General features: G+C 37.9%; 2 protein-coding genes across 4 annotated transcripts; both read left to right on the top strand.

The window, feature by feature from the left end:
* The first annotated feature begins 10,399 nt into the window (after positions 1 to 10,399).
* Positions 10,400 to 15,511, top strand: LOC121787430 (beta-galactosidase 8-like). 2 transcript variants are annotated; one of them, XM_042186140.1, is made up of 19 exons: positions 10,400 to 10,811; positions 10,890 to 10,985; positions 11,205 to 11,317; positions 11,461 to 11,527; positions 11,621 to 11,713; positions 11,818 to 11,961; positions 12,068 to 12,156; positions 12,264 to 12,369; positions 12,456 to 12,543; positions 12,704 to 12,822; positions 12,897 to 13,061; positions 13,231 to 13,430; positions 13,503 to 13,612; positions 13,800 to 13,909; positions 13,985 to 14,098; positions 14,297 to 14,398; positions 14,476 to 14,687; positions 14,769 to 15,108; positions 15,192 to 15,511. In XM_042186140.1, the coding sequence occupies exons 1-19, from the start codon at positions 10,638 to 10,640 to the stop codon at positions 15,345 to 15,347; spliced, it is 2,598 nt and encodes an 865-aa protein (XP_042042074.1). In that variant the 5' UTR covers positions 10,400 to 10,637; the 3' UTR covers positions 15,348 to 15,511. The 2 variants fall into 2 exon arrangements, with proteins under 2 accessions (XP_042042074.1, XP_042042085.1); XM_042186151.1 differs by having other exon boundaries at positions 10,771 to 10,811; positions 10,890 to 11,317; positions 11,601 to 11,713.
* Positions 15,512 to 20,098: 4,587 nt separating this feature from the next.
* On the top strand, positions 20,099 to 23,246 carry LOC121787441. 2 transcript variants are annotated; one of them, XM_042186171.1, is made up of 8 exons: positions 20,099 to 20,245; positions 20,863 to 21,366; positions 21,449 to 21,611; positions 21,902 to 22,193; positions 22,309 to 22,381; positions 22,459 to 22,549; positions 22,713 to 22,792; positions 22,872 to 23,246. In XM_042186171.1, exons 1-8 carry the CDS (start codon positions 20,153 to 20,155, stop codon positions 23,085 to 23,087), a joined length of 1,512 nt encoding a protein of 503 aa, XP_042042105.1. In that variant the 5' UTR covers positions 20,099 to 20,152; the 3' UTR covers positions 23,088 to 23,246. The 2 variants fall into 2 exon arrangements, with proteins under 2 accessions (XP_042042105.1, XP_042042097.1); XM_042186163.1 differs by having other exon boundaries at positions 21,902 to 22,199.
* The last annotated feature ends 2,648 nt before the right edge of the window (positions 23,247 to 25,894 follow it).

Genomic DNA, 25,894 nt, shown 5'->3' with positions numbered 1-25,894 from the left:
TTCAGAGCCGTAAAAGAACCAGTCGGGGGTGTCGGACCTTCAGCCCCGTCGTCGCCTACGAACGGTGGAACACCGTGAATGACGGAATGACTACCGATTTCGTCGTTCTCTACCCAATCCATCGGTGTTTCAGGGACGATACTGTCCATATTCGGAGGGAGGCGGAGGGGGAGAGTGAGTGAGGCGGAGGGGGAGAGTGAGTGACGGCGGAGAGTGAATGAGAGAGAGTGAAGTAGATAGAGTGAATCGAGAGTGAGAGACGGGTTGACCAAACCCTAATGGATTTCAATTTCCATTTTTTAAAATTTACAGTAATGGCAGTTTTTGTAAATATTGCTAAACATCAGGGATAATTTTGATGTCCAAAAATGGTAAGTTGGAAGAGTGACTCTTATTCGGGGACTGCCCGAAATGGAAAAGAGTGACTCAAATTGGGGGACGAATGGAGTATAAGATATGAGTTCGATGTCACATGCATTTGCCTGCAAAAGTAATGAGATGTCACCTGCACACTTCTTTAGCACTCTTTTACTGCAAGTATATCTATCACATCTGCAGATAGTATATGACGCCAGATGCATATTTTTTTGAAAAAGGTAATTGAGATGTCAAATGCATCACTTCTTTATTACTTCCTTCGTCTGCAAAATACTGTCCATGTTTGACTCGGCACGAGTTTTAAAAAATGTAAACAAAAGTGAGTGGAAAAAGTTAGTGGAATGTATGCCCCACATTTATATATTAGTTTTATAATAGAATGTGAGAGTAATGAGTTAGTGGAAAGTATGGTCCATTTACTAAAAATGGAATAAAAGCAAAGCGAACAACATTTCACAGACGGAAGAAGTTCTTTTTTTTTACCGCTAACATGTATACATGCAATTGCGGATAGTATTTGTGTCACATTCATATGCATCACTTATTTATCACTCTTTTACCGTAAGTGTATCTATATATCACATGTATTGGAGATAGTATTTGTCACATATATTTTCCTGCAAAAGTAATTGAATTCAGGGGAGGGGTCGACTAACCCCTCCCTCATTCCATTAATACCATTGGAGTTGGGGTTTGAAGCTGCCGTCAACCCATATGATGGCTCCTATTCGACCCCACCCTTGTTGTTATTAGGCTAATAACAATGGAGGAAGAAGACGTTAGTCTTATTACATGACAGAAGAAGAAGATACGAAAAAACTACTATAATTTTGTAAAATAGAGAAAATGAAAGAAACCAAGGAGAGGAAAGGATGAAGACAATAATATTTAGGAATGAGATCCTCTGCTATGGTGAGTTGCAGAACATGAGATAGTTGTTTCTCACACTCTATTATTTTATTCATCAAATGAAAATTTTTAAAAAAATTATAAAATAATAGTGGGAGGGACATGCTATGCATCCCTCCATAGCGGGATTAGTTTATTAATAAAAATAATATTTTGTTTATTAATTTGCCCTGCCCATTTAAATTCCGTTTAATGGTCTTGTTGCCCTTTTTCTATGGAAATTTATGAATCAGTATTCCACATAATCGAGACATTAATTCTATGTACATATTTCTTGTGTCAGCTGCTTAATAAATTTAGATGCAAAATCCGTATTAAATTATCTTTCTTTATCATTTTATTATCTTTATTTGATACTTATTGAAAGACGCCACGATGATATACAATGAGAGGGAGATATATATGTACTATTTCTAATGAAAGGATTTTAAATCGTTTTCTAGATATGAATATTCGTATGAATCAATTACCACACATAATAAAAGACAGTGGTACTTAATTTATATTAATATTGGAGATTTTTTTAAAAAATTAAAATTATAAGTATCTTTTACTAAGATATACTGAAATAGAAAATGTGTAAATCTATATACTATGGGAAAGATAGAGTTCAATTTGAACAATGATAGTAGAAAGGTCACAACTCACAAGTCCCTAGAAATTAATTATGTACTCCCTCCGTCCCGCATTACTCGCACATTTCCTTTTGGGCACGGAGATTAAGGAATGAGTGATAGATAAAGTCAACAATTACGGCTGTAGGTATAAATTGTTACTAAAAATGGAAAGAGTGCAAATAACTTGGGACGCCAAGAAAGGAAATAAGTGCAAGTAGTGCGGGACGGATGGAGTATTAAGTTAAAATAACGAAACAATAATAGAGGGAGAAGCCGCAATCCCAAACAAAACCATCAAAAGATGATAATTGGTGATGATTCAAATTAAATAATTTGCACACTAAAAGACAGTCTTAGGGATTCGTATATACGTGGTTTTTCTAAATTTATCCATCGCCGCCGCCCTTCTCCACAAATTTCAAATATTTCAATTTTATGTCAGAATTTATCACCGCAATGCTAAGTTCATATACTCAATATACATTGCGGTTTGATAATAATTTTACAAATTTTCCCACAAAACACCGTTACCGGTAAGGGAACAGGGAGGGCTTCGGCACACAGTATTGGAAACGTTGCGGTTAAAGGACTTTGACCAAGAATACTTCCAACGAGACATTTAATTTTATGAAATTAAATAATATAACATCGATCTACGTTCGGAGTAGATGGCCGTGGTATATTCATTTTCTCAAATGCGATTCCCGGTGAGTGAGAAATAATGGATTAAAGTTGCGAAACAATTACTAGTTAATTAAATGAGCTAGGATAGAAGCCACGTGATTAATTAAGTGTTAATTATCCCACATAGGAGATTAGACACATCTTTTAATGTGTATTTATTAAGTGAACTAATACGCTTAATAAAATATAGTGGACTAAGATGGGTTGAAGAGCCCACACGCGTGCCGAGCCGAGCCGCGCCAGTGCATCTTGGCAATTGGTCTTTGGACTGTTCTTTGGGCCTGGTCGTGGGGCTCGGTGCTTGGGCTCGACCCAAGGCTGGTTGGTGTAGTTCTTTTTTTACCACCAACGTTTCCACGCTAGCGAGCCAAGTAGGATGACACATCGTCAGTATGACGCGGTAAGAACCTACGTGGCTGACACGTGATGAAGTCCACGTCATGACGAACCTAGACGCGCGCGTGTCCCGATGCATCAAGGAGTAGCTCTCGTAACGGTTTGTAACACCCGTAACGTTCGGCGGTTACTACCTCACAATGATGACAGCCATCATGGCTGTTGACCCCCAGCAGTGGACTGAGCCTATAAATAGGCTAGACATTCCATGCATCTCTATACATCATTCACAAGCATTTGCATCATAAGCTCTCTCTCCCTCTCTGCATTGTCTTTCTGTCGAAGCTCTGCCCTCTCCTCCATCCAGTTCGCCGGAGCTCTGTTGATTACGGTGCTGCTTCACCATAGACATAGCCGTTTTATCTTTGGGAACGACACGCCAAACCGAGAGCACTACCGGGGACGTATCTCGTCTTGCGGAAAGAGGCCTCCTCGACTCGGCTAAGTTTATTTTCTAGTATCGTTTCGTTGTATTTTCAGTTTCTGTTCTTCTTTCTTGAATTGTATTGCACCCGGTTTTTATTTATCTCCTGTAATTCCAGTCACTGTACCAACACACAACAACAAATTATAATTCTCATACAAAGTACGAACGTAACAGTTCACATACACAACATCGCATAACACAAGTTAAAACTGGAAATTATTTTACAATTGTAATCAATAATTGTGATAAGTTTTCATTTTTGTTAATACATTATTAGTACTTGATATATATAATTATGTGAAATTAAACATTCGAAAACAAATAAAGCAAATTGAATCAAATATCAAGACAAACAAGATTAGAGTCCCAAGTTTATTCTCTATAAGAGAGTCACAACGTAAACGCTAGACTAACACAAATAATATACGCATCTAATCCCAAACTCTAACTTTTGTATTCATGCATTGTTATATCTATGCAATTAATCTAGCAAGAAGTAATTAATGATTAAACTAAATCAATCTAACTCCAACTAAATAATTTCTCAATCTCATTATTATTGGTTATTTGAAAAGATTAAATAAAGGACAATTAGTATATAGCATATAAATCATCATATACCATAAAACACTATAGTAAAAGTAAACGAGTTCCATACTAAAACGAAAAAAGCAGATAGATGCCTACAATTACAAATGAAACGCACAATATCTTAACATAGAAAAAAATTACTGATCTTTCATATATAAAAAATATAATGAAAAAATTACTTTTATGAATAAATATTAGTACTAGTATATTTTAAAATTGAGTATGAATAAAAGTAATTTTTTTATTCAATAAAATATGTAGCGCATTATAAATAAAAAATACTAATGATTTTTAGTGAATATATTTGTTTTTATTATTTAATAGTACTATATAAAAGTTACTATAAATAAATAGCCTGCAACTGCTTGTTTGCCGGAAGAGATGTGTTTTTATTCCATTCACACACACACACACACACACACTCATACATGTACATATGTAGCAGAGCAGAATTGCTGTATTTCAAAAGAAAAGAGTCAATTGAGTTGATTGAAATGGGTGTTTATGGTGGAGAAGCGCTGGTGAAGTTGAGCAGGCAATTTTTTGTTTAGGTGTTGTTCTCATCTCTCTCGTCGTTGCTAATCAGTATTACCGCTCTTAATCCGCCGACGATGAAGTATCTGCCCCTCGCCGCCGCCAGCCCCCCAACTAGTTTGTTTCGTACTATTTCTTTTTTCATATTTCTACTACTCCTACCAAATATTGAGATTTTTTGTCTCTGTCTGAATATGTTTTTGTTGGATTATGATCAAATGGAAGAAAATAATCTTGCTGCCTCAATTATCCATTATGGCAGAATAGGCCCACCCACAAAATTAAGGCTCAGTACATTATGTGGGCTCCTGTTAAAATCGAACGAAGCATAGTTTAGAATATTATCTAATAAGTAGTACATAATTATACAGAGAATATTAATGTGAAGTGCATAATCATGGAAATAATCGTTATCTCAAAATTCTAAGAAGATATAATCTCGCTTGAAAATAAATCTCGACAGTCTGATTTACGGATTAGATAATTTTTTTTAAACAAAATCTTCCTCTGTAATCACAAAAGAATTGGACATACCTCACTAAAATAGTAGGTGGAACTCTAAAATAAATACTCATATCACAATTTGATCGTTTTAGAACATAGATCACTATATCTGGAAACTCTATGTAAAATTCGGGTCGATCAGAGAAGACATGACCGTGCGATCGTAACTTGATGTGTTCACTGTGAAAAACTTGGTAACAGATTTGTGTTTTCACTTAGGAATGTCTTCTTGCTTTTTCACTTTTTTGGGACTAATTTTGGAGCTTTACTGTGTATCCCCTCAGTATGTGTTTCTTGACACTGATCTTCATGTGTTGTATCTCTCTTAAAGAAACTTCAATCACTTCAAAGACTTAAAATACGAATCATCTCGTAATAATCCATCACTTTTCAAAGATTTAAAATTCGAATAATCTCGTCATAATTATAACCATTACTTTAGTACTTCCTCATAGGATGAGGAATCCCAACAAAAATATCTTGTTATATAGTCCCATGCTCCCATTCAGACTGTTCATGATTAATAAATGCATCTCCAAAGTCCGATCATTTCAGGCTTCCTAATTGAGCAATTGTCACCATTGTTTAGAATTCACAGCCTATGCTTTGCAGCAGGGACGGAGATAGCATAGGCCAAGCCACCGCTCCAGCGGGGGCTTGGCCGTTGCTTTCCTCCCAGAGTCGCCTACAGTGTATTTGGATTTTTTTACAGAAACCGTGTATGGAGAAAGAAGATGGGAGAGAGAAGAAGGGGGAGAGAGGAATAGAAATGACTTGTGATTACTCTATGACATAGGGGACAGAGCCAACTTTTATTTCCATTTATTGATTTATGCGATTAACAGCAGTTGCTAATTTCATTTCTTATTTAGCGTGATTATTAGTTTAACAATATATTACTACTTCTCATATCTCTAAAATTGTTTAAAGAATCAATTACTACTAATAAAAATAATTGTTTGTCTCATATTTATTTTCGATCCTTATGCCAATACATATTAATTTACTGATAAACCCACTACATTCATATTTTATTATAAAATTAATATATAAAATGATTCATTATCTACTAACCTTTTCTATTCCTTCCGTCCACCATTAGTGAAAAATGATGTTTACTAGTACTTATTTATAGTAAAAGTGAACTAAGACTCCTAATGACATCCGAACTAAAATGGTAAACATGAGCTCCTAATGGCGGAAGAAGGAAGTACCATTTTGAATTTATATTTTTAACATTTGAAACGAGTCAAAGTAGGATAAGTAATCACGGATGGTTGGAGTGCCATATTTATGTCAAATTAATATTTTAACAACTCAATTTACGAACTCTTAGGATATCAAGATACACTCTAATATATGAAGATATTAGTATACTTGTGTATACTAATATTTTCTTAGAATTCACAAATAAAAAATCCTAGATACACCACTTCGTACCACGAGAAAAGGCAAGCAAGCCGCTGCTGGAGATTCTAGGAGCATCGCGCTTCCTACCGTACTTATCGTTACATTTCAGCACCGGCTCATTTCAAGTTCTGGTTCCGTCCCTGCTTTGCAGTGAGAAATATACTACTAATATCTTGGAATTTTAAATTTTGTAGCATGTTCACTGCAATTTGAATCGTTGCCCATTAACTGTGGGCAACAAGCCAACTGATTTGGGCTTTATCGACCATTTCTGTTGGGGTCTTAGAGCATCCACAACCGTGCTCTTGCCAGTGGCACGGTTGTGGGCCCGGGCGGTACTATTCATGCATGTTTTCTGGCAAGAGCACAACACCCACAACTGTGCTCTTCCTCAAGGACGAGCACAATTAATTTAAAATTCAATTAAACAATAACATTTCCATAATATTAAAATTCATTTAAAAACCACAATAAATATTACAAATGACAAATAAAATTAAACATTACATAATTAAAATCCTAAAAATGAAAAATTACATAATTAAAATCCTAAAATTAAAAATTACATAATTAAAATCCTAAAAATTAAAATAACCACTACTCGTTGCCGAATTTCGCACACATGTGGTTGATTAGGTCTTCTTGTAGTTGATTGTGGATTCGAGTATCGCGCATTGTGTGTCTTGTCTCGATCCTCTGGCCAACCGTCGTATGCTCGCCTCGGCGTGGGGGAGACCTCGCTGTTGAGCTTCCGGCTTCGTCCTCGTCGTAGAAGCTAGCCGCCCTCGGCCCTTCGTCGGCTATAATCATGTTGTGTAATATAATACACGTGAACATGATGTCGGCGATATAATTCACGTACCACAGCCGAGCCGGGGCCTTCACAATGTTGAATCGAGCTTGAAGGACCCCGAAGGCTCTTTCGACGTCCTTCCGCGCTGACTCTTGACGCTGCGCAAAAAGAACCCGTCTCGGGTCGTGCGGGTTGTGGAGTGTCTTCACGAACGTCGACCACCTTGGGTAGATACCATCGGCGAGATAGTAACCCATGCGGTATGTATTTTCCGTTGATGGTGAAGTCGATCGCCGGTGCTACACCATTCATCACATCATTGAAGAGTGGTGAAGAATAGAGCACGTTCAAGTCGTTGTTGGATCCGGCAACGCCGAAATATGCATGCCAAATCCATAGGCGATAGTCGGCGACCGCCTCAAGGATAAGTGTTGGGCCGCCGCCTTTGTGACCGCTTAAGTGTTGCCCCCTCCAAGCAGTCGGGCAATTCTTCCACCTCCAATGCATGCAGTCAATGCTGCCAAGAGTTCCGGGAAAGCCATGGACTGATTCGTGAAGACGAAGCAACCGTTGGCAATCATCGGTGGTGGGTGCCCGAAGGAATTCATCCCCAAAAGCAGAACGAACGCCCTCGCAAAAATTCTTTAAACAAAGGATTCCAGTGGACTCACCGATATGCAAATACTCGTCGAAGATGTCGGCCGTTTGCCCAGTATCGAGTTGTCGGATGGCACACGTACACTTCTGCAACGCCGTGATACTTTGCCGGCCGGCTGCATCTACACCTGTTTGAAAGTATTCAACACGTGCGGACAATGTGTTGACAATTCGCATGAACAAGCGCTTTGACATGCGAAAACGGCGCCTGAAGTAATCTGCCGGAAACCGCGGATGGTCGGCAAAGTAGTCGGCAACGAGCCTTTCGTGGGCTCCTTCCCGGTCATGATGGATGTAGCGGCGATTTGATCTAGTGCGTTGAGGAGGATGAGCGGGGGTATTCGCCGCGACATATGCTTCGTAAGCGGCACGATGTTGTTCGTAGTATTCTTGTTCTTCGCGCTCCGCTTCCGCCATGAGATGAGTGAAATCCATTTGATGTTTTGAGTGAATGTTGAATGTGTTGATAGTTTGTATAAGAATTATGAATGAGAGATGAATGAGAGATGAATTGATGTGATAAATGAGTGATGAATGTGTGTATTTATAGATGATTTTGGGGAAATAAAAATAAAAAAAAATCAGAAAAAACGGGAAAAAACGGCCATATTTTTGGGATTTGGAATTTTTTTTTTTATTTTTTAGCATTATTTATAATTAAATACCGATTTTTAAAAAAAATAAAAAATGTTTAAACACAACGGCTATGCCGTTGACGAATGGGAGCGCGCCACGTGTGCGTCCGCTGGCACGGACGTGCTCGATACATCGAGCAGCGCCGTGCCAGCGGCGGCGGATGGCGTCCGTGCCAGCGGCTCGGACGGCGGTGGCGACGGACGCCACCGCTGCGCATGCTCTTATGCCTTTAAAGGAATAATTTATCGATATCGGTAAAGCCACACTTGGATGCACATGGACATTGCCGCACTTGGGTGCACAGGGACATGCACACTGTACACGCGGGTTTATTTGATATCTGATAGTGCTGCATAACTAAGTCACTTGTTGTTTGCAAACTCAAAATAAATCAATGGTTTTGTGTCAAAATTAGAATAAATCATTAGTTAGATAATTTACATATAGCGAAAGATTAGGAATTTTCATGCACTTCCTTTTTTATTAATTACAACTACAAGTGTTACTTTTATAAAATGAGTGATGAATTTAAGAGCTGGGATCGGACCAAGAGAGGCTCGAGTTTCGGCTGGGGATCAGTTTTGAGGAGGGCCCAACCGACCGGCCTGTGCACATTAATTATGTGTCTAAATGTGATTCACAAGTTCGGATAAGATTCTCATCTATTAATTTTGACAATGAGTACACGCAGAAATCATAATGTATGATTAATACCTGCAATGAGAATGATCGATATCTAATTGCTAGTCTACTGGTCCATTCCATTTCTATCACATGCAACTATGCAAGTTCTGTCTTTGTACCATTATTGAATCTGGTCCATTCCATTTCTATCAAATTACTACTGTATAGTGTTACATTTATTATTGCTCTCTTTCTCTAGTGTTCATTGTTTGATTAACTTTCTCATACAAATCACGGAGACGATGTGAATTAAGTTTTCTAACTATCTAGAATAAAGTGAGTATGAAATTAAGTCGAATATTCATTGAGCTAAAAATTGTTTCTAAAAATATTAGAAGATTATCCCCATCTTTAATTTTAAGGTACAAAAATATTTAAACTTTTGAAATACACTAGTAACATTTTAGGATTTAAATGGTAAAAATGTCATTACTCGCACTTTTTGGGTGTCAAAAATTGATGATTCACATTTGCGTAACTAGATAATAGGTACTACTTGGTTGTAACGATTAGTAATAATTCTGATAGTTTGATTGTGATTGTGGGAAAACGTTAAAATCTCCCAACCACACTTGAGTAAATATTAGTGCTTCCAAGTATCATCTATTTGATTGCTTACGATTTCATTTGAAGAGCACATCTAATCCACTAGAAGATGAAACACAATTTAATTATTATAATTTAATGTTTGATTTCAAAGATTATATTACTGATCATAATTTATTTAACCAATAGTCATAGTTTTAATGACTATTGGCCATTTTTGAAATACACGTTCTTTAAATTATTTAAAGAAATAGGAGTATGAAAAAAAAAGGTTCATTGTCATTTAAATCATAAAGTTTGGTCAATTTTAAAATTGAAATATTAAATCATAAACTTTAAAATTGGAATATAATCATGAAGTTCAATTTTTTTCAGTTGTCGCATACATACCCACCCAAAATGTGTCTTTTAACTATATTCAACACAAACTTTTTTTTCTTTTATACTTTTACTCAAGGTTTTTTATACCACTTATGCAAAAATAACAGATTTATGGGTAAGTTATTGATTTCAGGGACCAAATCTGATTTAATATTTCAATTTTAAAATTTATGGAACGTAGCATAATTTGACCGAACTTCTCGAATTAAGGGCTATTATCTCAAAGAAAAACAAAACATAATAATCAAATAAAAGCATAGCTGTTGTCGTTAATCCAACTGAATTGTCACCCACCCCGCGCACAATAGTGCAGAGGACAAGCGTCCGTGAAGCTGAGTTAGTAGAAACGAAGACGACGACAGCGAAAAATGCCACGTGGCTGCATTGGTTGCTTGTCCTCTCCGGCGTACAATAGCTTATAAATTTATTTTTAGGAATAGTTTTCAACTTATAAACAAGCGAAGCATTAACTAATTATTGAAGAAGAAAAATGAGAGGCGGAACAGTTGCGGCGGCGGCGCTTGATCTCTTGTTGATTTTGGCTGCGGCGACGCCGTTTTGTTTTGGCGCCAATGTGACTTACGATCACCGTGGGCTAGTAATCGGCGGCAGGAGACGCGTTCTGATTTCCGGCTCCATTCATTACATGCGCAGCACTCCTCAAGTTAGTAGAACTATTTACTATCTCAACTTTCACACACACTGTGCTATTATTCAGCTTTCTGAGTATGAATGAGTGCAGATGTGGTCGGATTTGATACAAAAATCGAAGGATGGAGGATTGGATGTGGTTCAAACTTTTGTTTTCTGGAATCTGCACGAACCAATTCGAGGCCAGGTGAATTTATATTTCGCATTGCTGTTATGAGCATTCATTGCTTAGGGTTCATTGCTTCAAGGTTTAGGTTCTTTTCCCCCCTTTTGCTATTCTAGCTCTTGTTTCTGCATGTGGGGAATTTTTTGAATGGTTGAAGTTGGTGATTATTCTTGGTTCATAATACAAAAATAGAAAATGAAAATAATAAAAAAAATATAAAAATTCGAAGAATTTTTGCAGTATGATTTTACAGGAAGAAAAGATTTGGTCAAATTTGTGAAATTGGTTGGGGAAGCTGGTCTCATGGTTCATCTTCGAATAGGCCCTTATGCTTGTGCAGAATGGAACTATGGGTAAGCAGAATTTTCTTTTCAACATAAATCACTTGATTCCAGAAAGTATTAGTACATCAAACATAGCTATGTTTGCTAGTGTTTACCTTGCAATCCATGAAAAGGTATGCTTAACAAAAAGTATTTACTCAAATTTCTCACAGGGGGTTTCCTATGTGGTTGCATTTTATTCCCGGAATAGTTATGCGAACTGATAATGAGCCGTTTAAGGTATCGCTTCTACTGTTTTCAATACTCCTATTAAATTTGATTGCTGGTATTGATGCTATACAAATGAAAATAGTACAATATTTTTCTGTTTAGGTTGAAATGAAGAGGTTTACAGCCAAGATTGTGAACATGATGAAGGAAGAAAATCTATATGCATCCCAAGGTGGACCCATTATTTTGTCACAGGTATAGTCTCACGAACATCTTGCAAGCACTAAAAAACACTATGCATAAGGTACCATGAATTGTCTGCACACTATGGACTTAATTTGTTTCCTGCTTCTTTCTAGATTGAGAATGAGTATGGGAATATTGATTCAGCATATGGTAAGAGTGCCCAAACTTACATAAGTTGGGCTGCATCAATGGCTGTATCATTGGACACAGGGGTACCCTGGGTCATGTGCCAGCAAAGTGATGCTCCAAATCCCATAGTGAGTCTTACTGTCCTGATCTTTATTTTTTCTGTTTTGAGCATAGTTAGTTAATTTTGGTAGTTAAGAGGTTGGCCTAAACCAGTATTTGTGGGGAATTATACAGATCAATGCTTGTAACGGGTTTTACTGCGACCAATTTACACCAAATGCAAATAACAAACCAAAGATGTGGACAGAGAACTGGAGTGGATGGTAGGTCATTTACTTTTTCTTTTTTTCCTCACGGATAAGCTATATGCATTTAACTTGCACGGGCTTCTTCGACATTCTCTAACAGCCTATGGTTAACAAAAAATCAGGTTCTCCTCATTTGGCGATCCTGTGCCTCGCAGGCCTGCAGAAGATACTGCATTCTCCACTGCGCGTTTTTACCAGCTTGGTGGAAGTTTCCTCAACTATTACATGGTATTTTTATTGTCATCGCCACTCTTTGACAGGTTAAAAAATCCTGGATGATATTATTTGATATAGACTTTACTGCATTTTAACAGTATCATGGTGGAACTAACTTTGGCCGTACTTCTGGGGGACCTTTCATTACAACGAGCTATGATTATGATGCTCCAATTGATGAATATGGTATGCCGTCGTTATCTGTTCTTACAGTAGGCATAGCTCTGAACATCTAGCATAATGGACTGTCAAATCATAGAAAATTGTATATTGTGATCCTTATTCCTTAATATCCTTCGTCATCTTGATTTCTTAAGTTATGAGTTATGGATTTATGGTGTCATAGGCCTTCTGAGACAGCCAAAGTGGGGTCACCTGAAGGATGTACACAATGCTGTAAAGCTTTGTGAAGAGGCACTAGTGGCAACAGATCCGACAACTACTTCTCTTGGTCCCAAATTGGAGGTATAATACCTAATATACCAATTACTCGAGAACAAAAGATGAGCATTGAGAGTTGACGCCGTTTCCTGTTTCAGGCTACAGTTTACAAAACCGAATCAGGGCTGTGTGCTGCATTTCTCGCAAATGTGGACGACCAATCTGATGCGACAGTGAACTTCAGCGGAAATTCTTATCACTTGCCTGCCTGGTCTGTCAGCATCTTACCTGACTGCAAGACTGTGGCTATCAATACCGCGAAAGTATGGCACTCCTATCTTCTGCTTTATTTCTCCTCTAAATATTTAAGATGATGCTGGTTTGCACTCTATTTTGTGAAGGCAAGGTGGATTTTTATAATGTTGGACCTTATAGTATCTCAATTCAGGTAGATGTGACTGAGCTTCATAATGCTTCTTTTCCAAATGACAGATCAACTCTGTGGCCGCCATTTCAAAGTTTGTTCCTCAACTCTCACCAAAAGACACAACTGTTGAAGATGCATTCTCGGGGTGGAGCTGGATCAACGAGCCTGTCGGCATATCTAGCAACAGTGCGTTCACAAAGCTAGGCTTACAGGAGCAAATAAATACTACTGCTGATAAAAGTGACTATCTTTGGTATTCTCTGAGGTAAATGTCTTCCAAAATCACTATTCTGTTCTGATTCAGTTCCAGCATTTTGATATTCCTTGATTGTTTCAGCAAAACAATAAAAGGAGATGAGCTTTTCCTGCAAGACGGATCTCGGACAGTGCTTCATGTGAATTCGCTTGGTCACGGGTTTTATGCTTTTAACAACGGGCAGCTTGTAGGTAATGGAAAGATTGTGCTCCTTTTTAGATTTGTTGTCGGTGTATATATAAGACTGAGTTATGAGCAGAGAGGCAGACTTCAATCAAACTTTTTACAGATATTATCACTTCAAGTTTTATGGTACAGAAAACTGTATATAGAAACCCATTATATTCTAGAAATTGATGTTTCGGCATGTTTCTGCAGGGAGTGCGAAAGGAAACTACAGCGACCCAAGTGTGTCTGTAGATATACCTATCAACCTCGTATCTGGAGAGAACAAAATTGATCTCTTGAGTTTGACAGTGGGGTTACAGGTAAAGCAATGATCTGCTCTGAGATTCCTTTATGTAAATCATGAAGTTTGTCTAACACAGAACTCTGTCAATCAGAATTATGGAGCATTTTATGATACAAAAGGTGCAGGAGTAACTGGTCCTGTGCAGTTGAAAGGTTCACATAATCAATCTACTGTTGATCTTTCCTCAAAACTGTGGACATATCAGGTTCTTGAAGCATACTATAAAATTATGATCCATACTGAATCTTGCATCTAAATTCTAAATTGTTCTCTTCATATATACCACACACTCACAGCCTATATCCGTGATTCAGTTAGACATATACAGCAAACATGTTTTCTACGCTTACTAAAAAATGCTGTACATCTTTTTTATTTCTTGCTTTGAAATATACAAAATCAGATTGGTTTGAGAGGAGAAGAGTTAGGCCTATTCACTGGAAGTTCATCTGAATGGATAATGCAGCCTACTTTGCCCAAGAATCAACCATTGGTTTGGTACAAGGTTTGTTTGTGATTTACTTTATTACAGCAAGAATCAACTCTAGAATTAATGGTGTATGAAATCTCTCTCTCACATAGACAACTTTTGAGGCTCCCACCGGAAGCAGCCCAGTAGCAATCGATTTCTCAGGAATGGGGAAGGGTCAGGCATGGATAAACGGGCAGAGCATTGGCCGCTACTGGCCCAGACGCGTAGCTTCAAATGCTGGCTGCACTGAATCTTGCAACTACAGAGGATCATTCAGCCCCAGTAGATGCATGAAGAATTGTGGACAGCCTACTCAGCAATTGTAAGCACTCTTTCAACTTCTTACATAGAAAAAATGGATATCTTCACCAATCAGGTACTTAAGCATCATCATGTCTTGTAGCTATCATGTCCCACGTTCGTGGCTGCAACCAGGTTCAAACACCATGGTCTTATTCGAGGAAATGGGAGGCGATCCTACACAAATATCTTTCGCCACAAGAGAGACTGGAAGCATATGCTCTCATATATCAGATAGTCACCCCAACCCACTGAGTACCTGGATGATTTCAGATGAAGAAACGAGGAAACAAGCTCAGCCAACTCTATCACTGGACTGCCCTTTACACAATCAGGTCATATCTGAAATCTTGTTTGCCAGCTTTGGAACTCCTCAAGGGGTGTGTGGAAGTTTCAGCCATGGTGAATGCAGCAGCAAAGAGGCTCTTTCAACTGTAGAGAAGGTTCTACTCCTCACCAAATCTCTTCACCCTAGTTGATCATGATTGTTGGCTTCCTTGCTCAGTGTGAATTATTTTTTGTGCAGGCCTGCATAGGGTTAAGAAGCTGCAGCATCATTGTCTCGGCCGACACATTTGGTGATCCGTGCGGAGGAATCTCTAAAAGTTTGGCTGTTGAAGCTTCCTGCAAATGGTTAGATCCACATGAAAATGCATATAGTGGTAGTATCCGTTCTTTGTGAGGTCTTTGTAAGGTTGATAATAAGCCATTAAGATGAACGGGAATCCTCTCTATTTATTATTTTGTTTTTCGATTGTAGTATATATTATCATGTATCACGTTGGAGCAGATTGTATATAAATATATCCTCCGATCATCAATAGGACCAACTATGTTTATATTCAATGTATATTGGTAGGAGTACGATTAGATTCAAATAAAAGCATACTCCATTTAAATAAAATTCCAAATCATTTTCACTTAATCTTTATAAAATATTTGCACTTTCACAATATTGGGTTCAAACTTAAATCCTAGAGTCAAGATAATTACAAGACAATTACAACCATGTGACCGTGAAAGTGCAGTTATTTATAAGTGTGCTATACTTAAGTACTTATTAAGTATTATTGATACCATTCCTTTGTTTTTTGGTTGATAATAATAATTTTTATTAATATAATAATCAAATTGAATAATAGATCCGTTATTTAATAATTCAATTTTGCAAGTGTGGACCAACTATTATTTAATTGGACTTCACAAAGGAACGCCTATTCTTGTTTTAGATATGTCCAACCAAATATAAGTGCATCCAATACCTACTTGTCTTATTCTATTTCTCCATGCAATTAATATATTTCATTTAGATGTATATAAGATGGAATTTATGATTGGGACTTGCGCTTAGCAATAGATGCTCGATCAGTAAGTGGGAAGTGGGAGTGGGGCGCAAGAACACCTTTTTCTCCAATATTATTTTAAAGGTGATATATATAATTAAAAAAACGAAGTAAAGTTACAAATCACACATTAAACACATACTTTCAAGTTGCAAAGCTTGAATTTCGAGCTTTACATAATAATATATATATATATATATATATGTAGTTGGAAGATTCTATTACATAAACAAAGTCACAAAAATCCTCGTCCATTTGAAAGCATTATCTCAGAATCTTTGCCAGATGATGACTCATTAAGCTTCATTATATAATTTATTTAGGAAATTAGTCGATGTAATTTTTTTACCTACTTACTTAAGTGTAATTTTTTACTAACTCCTGATAATATAAAAAGATTATAGAATGTACTATGACAAGTGGATTTTGTAATTGTAGGTAGAGAATGATGCCGTTAAGCGTCTTGTCCATAGGTTTGGATAAAACGTGGGATGTTGGATCCTTACATGGCATAACTCTCAATTGATGGTTGAATTTATCTAACACCACTGCCTTTTATAATTCATATTTGGAGAATCTCGGGTTTATTTTCATTTATAGGAAATATATCAATCACTTATTTGGTGGAGGATTTTCAATTGATTGTACATTATTCCTAAAACTTTAATTTTAGCTTTTTCAGGAAAATATCAAATTAAATTTACAAAATAATCGTAAATCTAATTTCAAACAAAATAGTTACTCCCTCAAAAATTTAATGCGGCTTTTGTGCGTAGATTCCATATTTTTTCCTCCATTTTTTTGTCAACAATTGAGAGAGAAAGAGAAAGAGAGTGTGTATTACTATAATATAATGATCTGATATCGACATGATGATTATCATCTTTTCCCCCAACAATAGGATAATTGGAGTGGTAATCGAATTCAAAAGTAGGCCATCTCAAATGTGTCATCTACTTTTTCACTCTTAAGCTTCATTGTTGGGAGGCAACCTACTCTTTTTTGGCTCAAATTTTCTATATGCGTATTGTTTTACACGTCCGCTAACTACGTGATGTATTTCATACAATATCAATTGATATTTCAAAATCAAATAATATATGCTTCCTCATAATGTCACTTCAACTTCATTCCAATTTAACTAATTCGGTTTATGGCATGTCTAGTTGTGGAGTATTTAGTTTGGGAAGAGAATTTATGGAGATTGAGCTCCGATCTCTCACACTCTAGTCTAAAGTGGGTGAGGGAACACATGTATTTGGTAGTAGTATGTATTAATCAATTCAATACCATATATTTCGAGATTTTTTTTTCACTTTCAATATTTTGCAATTTTATAATTTTATCGTCATGAGTCCCCTGATTATCGTCTGTGATCTTGCCCAACGAGTATTTAAACTAGATAGACTTCAAAATGAGTTATGATCAGTCAAACTATATTAAGTGAACTCAAGAATCATACACCTTACGGCTTAATTCATACGTGATCTAATATTCCTTAAGGCCACCCGCAACGCGTCTCGCGGGTGGCTCGTATCTCGTCCCGCCGAGACGAGACGGCGGCGAGACGCGTTGCAGCGCCCCGTCTCGTCCCGGTCTCGCCGAGACGCCCGTCCCACCGAGACACCTCGCCCACTCGCCGGCCCGCGAGTGGGCTTCGTCACGCTGACGTAATAAATCATTTTTTTAAAATTCAAATTTAATTAATATATATATATATATAATCGAAAACGGTAATATTACTGTTTTTCGACCATTTTCCTTTTTTTTAATTTTTAAATTTTTTAAAATTTTTTTACTCTATAAATACTCATATTTCATCCTCATTTCACACACAAATACACATCAAATCCTCCAAATCATCTCCATTTCCTCTTCAATTTTCATCTAACCTCTCATCACAAAATGTCCGGCGACGGAAACTCTGACGGTGGCGGCTCCGGCGGGTTTGACATCAACGCGTTTGGCGACTGGGGGGCATGTACAACGTGTTGGGTGGTTCCGGTTCGTCTATGCCGGGCACCCAGGGCTCGTCGACGCCGGGGGTACCAACCACCCCATTTTGATGTGGATGCATACACTCGTCCCTCCGCCCTGAGGTATTCGCAGGGATTATCCCAAATTCGGGAGGATTATCCGGATGAACCCCATCCGGAAGGAGGACGAGACGGTGGAAGCTCCAGGGCATTCGACGCCGTGGAGGAAGACGCGGAGGCGGCCGAGGAGGATGAGGATGTAGGCCGGCATCCGTACAGCCGCAAGGACACGATGGCGGTGTACAACACCTGGATCAGCGTTTCGTACGATCCCATCGTCGGGAATCAACAATCCCGGAAGTGCTTCTGAGAAAAGGTCACCGAGGCCTACAACGAGATCAAGCCAAGAGGGTCCCGCCGCCGCACATTGAAGATGCTCTGCGCTCACTTTGACCGAGTCGACAGGGAGGTCAAAAAATTCTACGGCATCTATAAGAACGAAGCGGCTCATTACCAAAGCGGAGCCACATGAGCCGACATTCTGAGATTGGCTTTGCGAGTCTACTTCGACGACACCGGCAAAGAATTCAGACATGTCGATGTCTGGGAGGCCGTCAAAGACGAGGAAAGGTGGGCCGGCGGTGTGCGGTCCAGCTCGGGCTCGACCTCGAAGCGCACGAAGCACACGGCGGGTGGCCAATACTCGTCTAGTGGGGGCGGTTCGGGCAGCGCCGCACAAGAGGCTGCCTCGCAGGAGGTTGAGGGCACGCAAGGGATCAAGGCGGCGAAGACGGCTAGAGGGAGGAAGGGCCGAAGCGAATCAAGTCAGGCGGGCTCGGGCTCGAACACCCTATTGTCTATGTACTTGACCGCCACGATGGCGGACACTTCCCGCATGACGCCTCCACAATACCAAGCCCATCTTGCCGGAATTGAGTATATGGCAAGACAAATTGGTATTCCGCCTCCAGGTAGCTTGAGTGCACCACCACCGCCTTCGGGAGATGATTCGCCAGCGGAATAGTTTTTAAATTTCTATAAAATTGTATTTTAAATTATGTTTTTTTATTTTTTTTGCCACGAATTTAATTATGTATTTTTTTTTTGAATTTTAAGTTGTATTTTTATTTTATTTAATGAATTGTGTTTTTTATTAATTGAATTTGTTGGAAAAAAAATAAAAAATGAAATTGAATGAATAGTAAGTTAAGAGATGGTTAAGAAACGGATAATAGATGGAGGGTTGCAGGTTCTGTCTCTTAATTAAGAGATTGAGTGAAAAGTACAGTGGACTGTTGACCTATGAATAGTTAAGGGATGAGACGGTTAAGAGATGGATAAGAGACAGCGTTGCGGATAGCCTAAGTAGATAACTACCTATTAGCTACTCAATTACATTCTTTCCGTATTAGAATCAGACATAACAATTGAAGAGGTTGTGATTTACGATTAGAATGTACAAGTAACGGTGTCGTCTCATGATTACTATTTTTGGTTCTATTCTTTAATACAACTAGTATTAAAACATTTTATTACTAATATATTGGACACGTAATCTTGTAGTAGTAGGAATAAAGTTAGACCCTTTTTTTTCAAAGGAAGTTAATTAGAGCCTTCTTAAAAAATTAAATAAGAGACCGGATTACTGGTGTCATCTCATCTTTTAGAGGTGTGGTAGGCACAAAAGTGCCGGATTTTTCAGCACCTACCGGAAAATTCAAACAATTAATAAACTAAGATGAAAACTCACAAACTGTTGACCAAAGTCAACTAAAGTGATTCACACATAGGAGCACGCCACGCCACGCCACGCACATATTAACACAATACTTTAAGATGATTTCTAGTTTATAACTCAATTTTGTATATTTTACACGAGTCACGTCACAAGATCCTACTCAATTTTATACTAGTATTACTAGTATTAGAATAAATTACAATATAACCAAACAAATGCAATTAACAATAATTAAAGAAGTTTGATAGTATGTGAAACACCAAACCCCACAGTTGCAGTTAGTGAAGAGTGAAGCGAGGCCGCACTTTGGGAGTGCTATGAAATAGACACCAATTACCAATTACCAACACCTGTGGCAGTTACAGTGGCGCCAAATTCCTTATATATAAATAGGCTATTAGTGGTGGAGCACCATTTTTCAGTTTATCAAATGATGAATCAACTACACAACAACAACTGGGCTGTTAATGCAGCACCTACTACTCCATCTCACCCTCCACATCTTGCTCTGCCTATTCACAAGGTACCTATAATATACTCTCATCATCTTCATGCTGCTCACCTCTGTTTCCTCATAATCTCTTACTCATCTTTACTTTGTAAGCTTTAATTAATGAGCTTTTAGTTAGTTTGGGGAGCTGGTGTCCAAGCATTCCAGCTTTTTGTGTATCTCAGCATCTTACTTTATTCTCAGGCTGAGACAATCATATTCTGCTTCACATCATCATCTACAATATATACCATCATTTCTACATACCAACTTTTGTTTTTATAAGCAAGTGTATTCAATACAAGAACTAGAATTTTCATTAGTATGTGTGTGTTAAGTTGTCAACATCAAAAATCCTGTATCCATGAAGCTTGCTGCTTTCATTTTCCAACTGTCTATGAAAATTTGCAAGAAAAGGGCTATTAATCTATGCAGATTGCTTTATTCCCTATAATCAGTGTTTATTAACACTTGTTTTAGTTTGATTTATGAGTCACTGGAAATGGCTCTTGCTATGACTTGAAACTCTCTGTTGGAACTAAACAACATACTACTATCAATTGATCTTTAGTTATTCCAACTTGTCTGCTTGCATGACCATCAACTTCATTTTATAAACTACTCCATCAAACTTGTGTTCCTTTCCTCAGTTGGAAAAATCTTTGGAAATGGCTGAAGAAACATCAAATAGCAAACAATGGAGAAAATCAAACCTATTCTTGGAGATACCTAGCAGATCACTGGAAGTATCTCGCCAAGAATTCATTCAAATAAAGATGCCACCGCCCACACCAACTCCCACCCCCAAGAGAGTCAACTTCCTCCTAACACCTAGTCCTAATTCAAGGCCATATGGATCACCCGGACCTTCCTCAACACGAGGCAGGTCATCCATCCGGAACCTCCTGCCAAAGGGCTTCAAGCAAAGAGCTTCCACTTCAGAGGCAGCCAACAATGATTCAATCTCTTCAACCACAGCTGCTGCTGGTTCACAGGATAAGCCATCCATATCAAGATCATGGTCATTTTCAAAGATGTTTACTCCTAGGGCGAAAAGGGCATGCTCGTTGCCAGTAACCCCTATAGCCAATTCAAATCCGGGCTCTTCTGACGCTGGAAATGGGCATGTAAATTGCCCTCCTGCACCTGATGATGTAAGAATTTCTTCTTGTTTTTTCAATCTCAAAGAAAAACAACTCTGTTGCATCAGAACATAATTGATACTTAATGTTGTAGGCAAAGGGAGTCAGGCGCATGTCGAGGTCACTTTCTGTTCCAGTGATCAGGAAAGAAAAGGGCACCCGAAAAATGGAGTCATTCTTTCGTATTATTCCATCCACACCTAGACTGACCAAGGGTGGCCAACCTCAACTACCAAATGTCACAAGTGTAGATGATGGTAACTTTTTATGGGCTTGCTTGCGTTCTTTTGAGAACTATAAGCTTTTCTACAGAGAGTAAGAACACACATATATAGTGCATCATTAAAACTTGAAGTACTTTCATTACAAGAATTTCCTTATTTTTACCACAATAAAGCAGTTAGATTTTTTGTAAAAACATGTAATGGTATTGATTGAATATTCATTTCTGCATAGCAATGTGACTGCATATAAATTTGTGGTGATTTAGTTCTGAAAAGAAGGCCTTTTATTTTATGCTTAATAGTGAAGTGGAGTTGATTTGCAGAAAACAATGAAGCTGATGGTGAAGATATACCTGAAGAGGAAGCTGTTTGTAGGATTTGCTTGGTTGAATTATGTGAAGGTGGAGAGACCCTTAAAATGGAATGCAGCTGCAAAGGAGAACTTGCTCTGGCTCATCAAGAATGCGCAGTCAAATGGTTTGCCCTCAAAGGGAACAAGACCTGTGAAGTTTGCAAGCAAGAAGTTAGAAACTTACCCGTCACACTTCTACGTATCCAAAGCTGTATAAATCGCGCTGCAGCCGCCAATAGCTATTCAGATTTGGAGATCAACGGGTACAGGCAAGCTCACCCTCATCTCCATCAAATCTTATAAGCCTCATCATAGAGATTGATTGAGTGAAATTTATGCATTATATGTCTCTTGAATATGTAGTTTGTTTTATTACAGGGTTTGGCATGAAGTACCTATTCTTGTAATTGTGAGTATGCTGGCCTACTTCTGTTTTCTCGAGCAGCTTTTGGTAAGGCCTACTTTCATTCTATATAAATGTATACTATTTGAAATTATTCTATGCTCATACATCTGCTTCAACTGCAGGTTGGCAAAATGGGTAGCAGTGCAATCGCCATATCGCTTCCATTTTCTTGTGTACTCGGCCTCCTTGCATCCATGACATCTTCAACTATGGGTATGTTATGCCACAAACTCAGCCCCAGGGAAACAGATTAATATGGCTGTGACCTTATGTAAAATCAACACTATTGTTTAAACTCAGAACTAATAGGCTGCAATATTTCATATAACTTCTACTTCATACAGTAATCGCTAATGCCATGAGCTTTTATTTCCAGTGAAGAGAAGATTCGTTTGGATATATGCATCAATGCAGTTCGCTCTTGTGGTTCTCTTCGCTCATATTTTTTACAACTTGGTAAGAATACTTGTCTCATATCGATAAATTTTCTTTTAGCTGAGAAATGCACAAGTTTGATTAGTCCAACGGTTTGCAGGTTCATGTGCAAGCAGTTCTATCGATCCTGCTGTCCACATTTGCTGGATTTGGTGTTGCTATGAGTGGTAGTTCGCTCATCGTTGAGGTGATAAGGTGGAAAAGAAGACGAGACGCTGTTAGGAATCAGAACAACGGAGGTGATGAGATGATGCTGCATCCGAGCCAGCGCCGTGGAGGCGAAGCACAGAATCCAGAAACTTTTAGTGGGATCTGAGGTTTTGGTTAAGTTAGAGAGGAGTTGTTACTTGTTATAGTATCTGTTTGCAGAAAATAGCAGGTTTTTTAGCTGTTCAATTGTGATGAATACTTAGTTAAGCAAGGATATTGAAATGAGGAATTTTGGTATGACTAATGTAGACAGAGAGTTTGGTCATGCACTTACTCAATTGGATTATGGCAATGGCGGCCTCGTGCATAGTAGTTTCCCAAAGCATTTATTTAAGGGCTTATGTTTTAACATGCACCATAATAAGAGCATCCACAACCGTGCTCTTGCCAGCGGCACGGTTGTGGGCCCGGGCGGTACTATTCATGCCTGCTCTCTGGCAAGAGCACAGTACCCACAACTGTGCTCTTCCGCAAGGACGAGCACAATTAATATAAAATTCAATTAAACAAAAACATTTCCATAATATTAAAATTCATTTAAAAACCACAATAAATATTATAAATTACAAATAAAATTAAAAATTACATAATTAAAATCCTAAAAATTAAAAATTACATAATTAAACTCCTAAAAATTAAAAATTACATAATTAAACTCATAAAATTGAGATTTAGAGAGTTGTTTAGTATAGTGTCATTTTTTGTGTTTGAAATGAGAGTATTTATAGATGAAAGTATGAATTTTGGGGTAAAAATAATGAAAAATAAATAAATTAAAAGTGTGGAAAAAATGGATATATTTTATTAGGAAGTGAGAAAATATTTTTTTTATTAATTTTGAATTTTTCAGATTTTTTCGATTTTATTAAAAAAATAATAATAAAAAATGATAAATCAACGGGCCAATCAGAAGCTGCCACGTCGCCACCTCGTGCTCTTGCCGCTGGCACGGACGTGCTCTTAGCTAAGAGCACCACCCTGCCAGCGGCAGGGCGCATCAACGGACGAGCTCCATCCTTGCCAGCGGCAAGGACGGCGGTGAGCATGCTGCTCACCGCTGCGGATGGTCTAAGTACTCTGCTTTTAGGACGAACAATATGTGGCTAAACCCTGAACCCTAAACATGGTCATCCATTTTTATTTTCTGACTATTGTTTTAGTATTTTTTTTCTTTTTTTTATCCGTATGAATATATATTTCTACATTCATACTGTTATACCTCAACCTCGCTGACGTAACAAATTTATAATAAACAAATATTCTTTCTATTCCATAAAAAGGTAAGGGCTCAAGTCAATAACTTCCAGATTGCTGCCCCAATTCCTAAGAAACTGCGTTGGAAATTATTAAAACTAAAACAAGATTTTGTTCTGTGTTTACAAAATATTGCATACTCTTTCATGCAGCCTCTTTATGCATTAAAATATAGATTTAGGTGGCAAGTATTTGGGGATGAGTTTTAGAATTATAACACGTAACCTATGTGCCAACGTGATGAATATAATTTAAACGGGTCGGGTACGGGTACCCGCCTGTCGGGTACGGGATACCCATACCCGACAAGGCGGATACCCGTCACTGTGCGGGTCGGGTAACGGGACAAAGATTTTGGCTACAAACGGGTACGGGTACCCGGTTCTCCGGGTACGGGTACCCGCGGGTACCCGTTTCGACACCCCTACGTATGCATATGCCTCTGTGTACTTTTTTATTATTATGTGACGGATCAAATCTGGTATCTGCCCGGGATTTTCATTGTGTACGACCCGTAGGTCCCTTTTATTTATTTGACCTTTCCACGAAGGCCCCTCTTTGTATTGACCTTTCCACGAAGGCCCCTCTTTGCTCTTTGTATTGACCTTTCCACGAAGGCCCTTGTTAAGGAAGCACTCCCTTAACAAGATTCCGGCGACGACGAGCGGTCGACGACGGAAGAATAAAGGTGGACGTCACGGGCTTTCCCCGGGATCAGCTCCAAAACTAGTGTTTGCAGAAAATTAAAGAAGATGATAAAATTGAGAAAATATGTTATTTCTTGATTGAATGAAATGAATAACAATGTACACTATTTATAATAGTGGATACTAACTTTAATGAGCAAGACAAAAGATATGAAAAAGATATGCACTCCCTAAATATCTAACTAAATAATGCAACTAAATAATAATGCAAGATATGAAAGATATATAAATAATAAACGTATTAGCCCCTCTTTGTATTGACTTTTCCACGAAGGCCCCTCTTTGCTCTTTGTATTGACCTTTCCACGAAGGTCCCTTTTTGCTCTTTTGTTTGACCCGTAGGTCTATTATCATTGTATATGACCCGTAGGTCTATTGTCATTGTATATCAGATCCAAGACAAGACCGTCACATATCCTCTTTAATCATATGATTCATGTACTTTCAATAATATTATGTATAAAATATATCAACTCTATCAATTGCATATCCATATCGTATTCCACCAAATAATTCCTATACCGTATAAAAATATATTCATTGCTCCAATCATATATTCATATCATATTCTACCATAGATATCAAATAAGACATAATCATATTATTTTCACAACATATTCCAATTATTCCCTTTAATCAAATACATAGCAAATAATCACATAACGTATAAAACTAAACTAAAAGTGTATATTATACACACCTTATGATAGGCAATCTAACTGAATTCCAAATTCCTCTTCTCATTCTGCAATCCTTTTATCTGTCGAATTCACACGCTCCCCATTTTTCTTATTCACAAATATTTCTTTTGCACCGCTTAAATCTAAAATGAAATTTAAGTTTATGCTTTAATTTTTCATTCTCCCCATCTTCTTTTTTTTCATCGAAAAACCTCTTTTTTTCGGATAAAACTCCCCCTCCTTCCTATAAGCAGACTCTACGTTTTGATACA

Source organism: Salvia splendens, chromosome 2, assembly GCF_004379255.2.
Source record: "Salvia splendens isolate huo1 chromosome 2, SspV2, whole genome shotgun sequence".
NCBI lineage: Eukaryota > Viridiplantae > Streptophyta > Magnoliopsida > Lamiales > Lamiaceae > Salvia > Salvia splendens.
Note: the sequence above shows the minus strand (reverse complement) of the source record. Positions and strands in the feature narration are given on the sequence as shown.